At 39.9% G+C, this 7,057-nt stretch overlaps 1 protein-coding gene across 4 annotated transcripts in view; it reads right to left on the bottom strand.

The window, feature by feature from the left end:
- Window positions 1-568: 568 nt before the first annotated feature.
- The window catches only part of LOC122634130 (zygotic gap protein knirps-like), a 7,406-nt gene continuing 917 nt past the window's right edge, over window positions 569-7,057 (bottom strand). Inside the window, exons 1-4 of one of the 4 annotated variants that reach the window (XM_043822752.1) lie at window positions 6,917-7,039; window positions 5,412-5,869; window positions 2,899-2,976; window positions 569-2,677 (exon numbers count right to left, since the gene is read on the bottom strand). In XM_043822752.1, the coding sequence (XP_043678687.1) occupies window positions 1,421-2,677; window positions 2,899-2,976; window positions 5,412-5,576 (1,500 nt within the window). In that variant the 5' untranslated portion in view covers window positions 5,577-5,869; window positions 6,917-7,039 and the 3' untranslated portion in view covers window positions 569-1,420. Of the gene's footprint in view, window positions 2,678-2,898; window positions 2,977-5,411; window positions 5,870-5,955; window positions 6,535-6,916; window positions 7,040-7,057 lie in introns of those variants that run through there. The other 3 variants (XM_043822751.1, XM_043822750.1, XM_043822753.1) reach the window with 3 other exon arrangements.

Below are 7,057 nucleotides of genomic sequence, written 5' to 3'. Positions count from 1 at the left end.
TCTCCCAAAGAGAGTGGAAATACGCCAAGCGAGAAACTTCAAGATTCTGTGACAGTTATGTCAAGTGAGAGTTTCTCGTGTCCGTATCGAATGCAAGAGACGCAACTCTTGCTCGCTATCCCAGATGAGCTATTATTCGTTCTCTATCGGGTTAAACCCCAAAGGATCATACGATGTCGGCGTGCAAAGTTCTACATTTCACACCCATTTCCTCGTGAGAGCTCGATCGTAACGTCGTTCATGCCTCTTCTTTTTTTTTTCTTTTTTCTCCCCTTTTCTCTCTCTCTCTCTCTCTCTCTCTCTCTCTCGCCACGTTGGTACGTAAGAAAGTCCTTGTAATATGTATGAACTCGTGTTTGAAGAGTTCGCGTTCCAGATGGCCGTCCGCTTTCCAAGGATATTTACAAAGAGCTCGTCTTCGACCGAACGGGGCAAACATCGCACGATTTCGCGAAGTTGCGTACTTAACAAAGAGCTCTACGTTGCAACGAGGTCTCTCCTACGAATCAATACTTTCCAATAGTCTCGAGAACACTTTGGGAAGGAGTTAAATCATATACACGAATCGTTTCATTAAAATGACAAGATAAAACAAAGTATTCCGAATATATTCTTTCGTTCTAATATATATTGCACGCAGATACAGAATATCCTTTATTTTTAATTCGTACATCATGAAAAATTCGATCGTGACCACGTCGGTGGCTCTCGTAACATTCGCTATAAAATCACTTTCGAAAACACGACGATCGGAACAAAAGAAGTTTAAAAAAAATATTGGTAGGTACGCACGATTTCATACTATTCATATTTTTTAAGGCACAAAAAACGTAGCTAACTACGTCGTTCATCGATATAGTTACTTACGTATCTTAAGAAAAAGTCTCTCCGCATTTTGTTACATTTTATTTAGAAAACCGACCGGAATGAAAGGCTAAAGGAAAGACTCCGGATATTAAATAAAACACGCGTCACAATAAAATTAAGAAAATTCCTTCGGTAATGATAAATAAGTATGATAAAAAAGTTCTTCGTTCCTGGATTCCGTCGTCACATAAACGTAACACGCGTTATAAGGCAACGAGCCGTGCATAATTATATGAATTATATAATGAATGTTAAACTATCAGGCACATTTGGACTCTCTTCGCCAAGAAAGAGAGAGCTTAAAGGCACTATCGAAGGCACATGATCGTTCCTTGTAAATAACACACTTTGGGTAAAAATCCACCAATAGAGAAATCAAAAGGAAATACATAGCCTCTTTCCTTTTGAAATAAGTGAAGTTCACGTATTCCTAAATACCGAATCACGTTAGAATCAAAAGAAACACGATTTCTTCCACGTGAATTTTGAAGAAAAAGCATTTGGGGAGGTCGCCTCGAAGTTCCTATCAAGAATCTTCGGATCTGCCCCAAGGTCATGTTTTCCTAGTGAGATCCAACGGTGGTCCCGTGTCACGAAGGAGTTCGTTGTCCTCGCTATCCGTCGATCTCTCTTCTTCCGTGCTAGCTATATCCGCTTCTCTCGTTTCTAGCTTAGTGGCGACTCCAGTTGCCGTTGCAGCAGCTACAGCAGCAGCGGCGGCTGCGGCTGCGGCGGCGGCAGCAGCAGCCGCTTCCGCAGCAGCTACGGCAGCTTTGACACTGAGATCGATAGGCTCGTCTTGCTCAGGACCGAGAGATCTTAGAAATGCGAGACTCTTGTCATAAATTCGCGATTCGTCTGCCGATCTTGGCCTTGACCGGTCCGCTTCCTCGCAAAGGCTCGATCGAACTCTTAAAACTCGATTTTCCTCGTCTCTCGTTCTCGTTGGTGAGGGTGTCGATCGAGGACTGACGCTCTCGCTCGAAGAACTCGAAAGACTCGCTAACATGGGTGGTGCTCCGATTTGGTTAACGTACGGAACGATGAAGCGTTGTTGAAAGGGAAAGAATGGCGCGTTTAAAAGTTGCATGTGCGTCAATGCTGGATGAAAGAACGCTGGTCCTCTCCACATTGGAAAGCTACTCCTCGAGATTTCTGGCCTGAGAAGTTCCTGAGGGGCTCTCGCTAATTCCGCTGTCCTCATAGCAATCTGATCTTGACTCGATCTTGGAGATAACTCCTGCGATCTCAATTGGCTCGAGATATCCTGCGGCCTCAACGACCCCTCTTCGCGTTTGCCTATCCTATCTTGATGATGTTGCTGCTGATGTTGCTGTTGCTGCTGCTGCTGTTGTTGCTGCTGTTGCTGTGGCTGTTGTTGCGGTTGTTGCTGTTGTTGTTGATGATGATGGTGATGATGATGATGATGGTAACTATTCGCCGTCGTTGTTGCAGTCGTGATCATTCCGATGATACCACTTGCACTAGTCGTACTAGCGTTTTCGTTATTGTTATTATTGTTATTGTTTGCCGCGTCCAACGAGCCGAATGCTTTCTCGTATGCCAACTTTGGGTCCTTGATAAGACGCGTGTGCGCCTGATGCGTTTGTTCTTGGAGCAGACAGTGAATCTTGAACCAATTCGAACGGCGACCGTATCTCGAACCGGACTTGGACATACCGACCATCAGGCACTTCCGTAGTCGGCAAGCCTTGCAAGCTGTCCGATTTTTCTTGTTGATCACACAGACACCACCGTTCTTGCATTCGGATATACTGCCCAGATTATTGTAGGTACGCCCGAAGAACGACTGCGTGAGAGAAAACGGATGAGGATACGTCTTCAGTTTATATTTCTCAACGAAAGAGGAGAAAATTATAACGAAAAGAAAAAAAAAACTAACAAACAAACAAAGATAAAAGATCAATGATGCAAATAGATTTGAATGCAAATAGATGCGAAACTACAGAAATATTTAGAATACTCGAACAAGCTGATACGTTACTTCCATTTTTTTTTAATGAAACTGACCTTACAACCTTCGCAAGTGAAGGCTCCAAAATGAAAACCCGCGGCCGGCTCTCCGCAAACTCTACAAAGTTGATTCATCTGTAACAAAAAAAAGGAAAAAAAAGAAGAAAAATTTTATAAAAACGTTATAAATATAATTACGTATCATAGCAAAAATATCTTGTATAAGGATTGGAACGGTAAAGTTCTCAAGACTTTCTCGGAAGAGTCTCGGTACGAACTCGAAAAAAAATGGAAAGAAAGTAAAAAAGAAGGCGGCAAGAAGCGCATAGAGTTCGGTTGCGAGACCGTGTTCCTATTAAAATCTAGTTAGCCAGTCATTACCGACGATGAACCAGAGGCTGCGGCCTCTTCGTGGATACCATCGCGTCGATGAAACGAGAAAGGATGAACAAATGAGAAAGCTTCGCGCGCAATGAACGCGTTACGATGGAAAGAAAGAGAGAGAGAGAGGGAGAAAGAGAGAGAAAGAGAGAGAGAGAGAGAGAAAGAGAATACATAGACTAGAACGAACTCAATTCTCATACGAAAACCGAACGACCTTAAGGTCCCTCCACGCATTCTATTTCATCGTTTCGTAATTTAAACTAGAAGTTTATAGCGCATAAATGATCGAATGTGATTTTCAAATAGACGACATTCGCTGCTCCACTTTTTAAAGAATGCATTCTCCTAGACGATATTGTCGTGTACGACTATCCACGTCAGCTTCTTTGCCTGTCTGCAGGTAAATACGAGCGAGTAGTTAATAATTCGATTCTTAAAATTCTTATTGGAAGAATACGAAGCCATAAGAGCACTAATGTAAGCGTTCATTTTCCAAAGATGGAGTTTATTATAAAATTAATACAGATATCGAATTTGTTTTGAAATTTAATACTGATCACAAATCAGTTCGTGATGATTTATAATGCGATATCACCGAGGTCACAACCTGGTGTAAAATAGTATCATCACGAATATAAAATACGAATGAAAGTAATATGTAGGTTAATCAATTGCTTCGAAATTATAACTAAAAAGTGAGCTAAGATGGTTCTTCTGTTAACGATGAATACAAGACTCCTTCCGTCAACGTAAATTCGCATTTGTTAAACGATATTGTTAACAAATTGTTTAACAAATTTCACTCTACCCATGATTAAAAATCAAGGAAGGACAACTCTCAGTGGTCTTTGCGACCAAGTGTTTTATGACGACGCAGGTCATCCACATCGTTCGGCATATACAGGCCTAGCGATGCGACAAACCAGGTACCATACTGCATCACGTATTTACAAAAAAAAGAAAAAAAGAAATTCTTGCTTCAGGTAGGTACTGAAGGTTATTCTTTTAAAAAGTTTAAAGAGTTTATTTATTTTTTTCTTTTTTGTCAACACCATAAAAAATTTTGCCGATGCTCGGCACTCAATGGAGGCTTACTCTGAGAACGACTTGCACCTTACAAACGGTACGAATAACTTGCAAACGAAATTGAGATTCTATTGTAACTCCTGTTCAACGGATATAACGTAAGGTACAACTTATATAAGGACACACTGTTGCTTCTCGTTATTATCGGTATACGGATGCTCGAACGAACGGTGCATATACACTTTCACACATACCACGTCACCGAACTTGTAGAATAAGAAGGGAGGTGCTTGATGACACCTGATGGAAACGACAGTGAAGCGCGAGGCATAGAAGACGCGAAGAGAAAAGTAAAAAAGGTTCAACGTCCAACAGATGACGCGGCTGTGTCACCTCGGATCTAATCCCTGCAGCCTGACGCGCCACGACCCAACGGAACTAAATAAATGTTCTCGTGTCTCGTGTCTCCTTGGTGGCCTTTCCCGTCTGCTCTATCTCTCTTTCTCTCTCTTTTTTTCTTTTTCTATCTATCTCTTTTTTCTTTCTCTCTCTTTCTCTCTCCCTCTTTATATATCTACCTCTTTACATTAGTTTCTTTACATTGATTCATACATAGATAGATAGATATTAATATTCACAAATGAAAATACAAAAGAAATCATAAAACCGTATTAACACTTAAATGCCCGGTTACGCGTTAATGCGTACTTTTGTTTATTATTAATTATCTAAAAACCGATCACGTGTAAATGCATTTTATTCCTCTATACATTCAAACCCTTATTTCCAAATAATACGTCACGTCGTCTTCGTTCACGTGACATAAAATAAAGTAATTATTAATGGTAATAATTACAATGCTAATTATCATAATGGTCATATCGATGTATTTTCAAATAACAACAAAATTAATTTGTATTAAACGATTTCATGAAACAGAAGACGTATTTTATACTCTCCCTCCCAATCGAACCGGGTGTTTAAGTGTTAAGTGTTAATTACATAATTAAAACATTGTAGAGTGATCTCGAGTAAGGTACGTAAAAAATAAGACACATCTGCAATATATTTTATTTTAAGGAACTGACAATGCGTTATTTCCCATTCAGTATGAATTGATCGATAGATAAAAATATTAAAAGATAAAAAAACAGACTCACCACGTCGGTGGTGGCCGGTGCCGAAGCGATGCTCGACGTAGGCGTCCACCACCCCACGGTATTGCTACTGGATGTCGTATTCGCGATAACACCAACACTCGTATTTCCGGGATTGGATCCACTCCCAGATAATCCTATCGCGCTCGATATATCACCCACGTCCATTCGATGTCCTTTAATCCTTCGATGCAAATCCTCTCGTTTGCCGATCGCAAGATTCGTCCTCCGTTCTTCCTTCGAAATTTTGTCTCAACATTTTTTCTCTCTTCTTCCTTTTCTTCTTCTTCTCCTTCTTCTTCTTCTTCTTCTTCTTGTTCTTCTTCTTCTTCTTCTTATTATTATTCCTTTTATTCTTCTTTCCTTACGACGCTATTTTTTTTCCACAACAATTATCTGAACTTGTTAGTATCTCCCCCCGTGGATTATCCTTTTACCTCTCGCTTGGCAAGTGGACCGAACTAAAAAGAAAATATACATGCGATTCTTTGAAATGAAAACTGACGAGGACCATCAAATGCCGTTGAAATGCAACAGATCATCGTACACGTTAATTCGTGATTACACGAATTCCTCTCGAATGTTTCTCGTCCTTCCAATTTTATCTTTTGATTGTGCGATGATCGAAATTCGATTCCCATCAAAGAAAAAAGAAAAAGAAAAAAATACAAAAAAAAGAAAGGTAAAAGAAGACGTGGAGAAGAATTTGCATTGATTTCGAAATTTTCGAAGATCGCAAACGCGACGATTAACATCGACGCGCGTTTAACTAACGACTAATTAGAAGTCGTATCTTCCAGTCTGTGGAAGACCGGTTCGATAGGTGTACACCGTCGCCTTGCCAGAGGACTACTAAATCCTTAGTTCTACGGATTAATTCGCTCGTGCTATGTCGCAAACATAACGTGCCGATTTAATCGACGATCGCAACGATGGAACGATATTACGCGTTAGACAAGAAATACTCGTGCGCGATCTTTTACATGATTTTTATCGAACACTCGCTCCTTGTGCATGATCAATTTACGTTCACCGTGTTATATCACTTTGAAACGAGTTAGGTATATTGAAACGCGAGACATTCCTAATTTCCACATTTCTTTTACAAAATTAGATACATACTACGTCAAGTGATAATTATCATTAGAAAATTACTATATAATTATCTTTTCTCCCTTACTCCTTTAATAGTTCTCCTCTTATCAATTAATAGAATCGATAATGACGATATCTTGAAGTTTCAAAACGTGTACCATTTTTTTCCAGTCGGATTCGTCACTGAATATCGATTATTAACAAAATCGCAAAATTATCATACGATAAATCAACACTATTTACGAGTCGGATAAACTCTCTACCTAATAATAAAATTGTCATCAATATCGTTGAAATTCCTCGTAAATCCAATCAACTTGATATCGTATAAACACGAATGAAATCTTGTATCAAGAATAGATTTGACGAACGAAATCGCGTATACGCATGTAAGCAAGTAGGTACCTACTTACATACTATTTCTCTTTCTCTCGTAATCCCTTTGCTCTCCCTCCCACTAAGAGCGAAATAATCGCTCGGTTATTAACGATCGAAGATTCTTAACGATGCTCTCTCTCTCTCTCTCTCTCTCTCTCTCTCTCTCTCTCTCTCTC

Source organism: Vespula pensylvanica, chromosome 14, assembly GCF_014466175.1.
Source record: "Vespula pensylvanica isolate Volc-1 chromosome 14, ASM1446617v1, whole genome shotgun sequence".
Lineage (NCBI taxonomy): Eukaryota > Metazoa > Arthropoda > Insecta > Hymenoptera > Vespidae > Vespula > Vespula pensylvanica.
The sequence above is the reverse complement of the archived record's forward strand: the minus strand, read 5'-3'. Positions and strand labels throughout refer to the sequence as shown.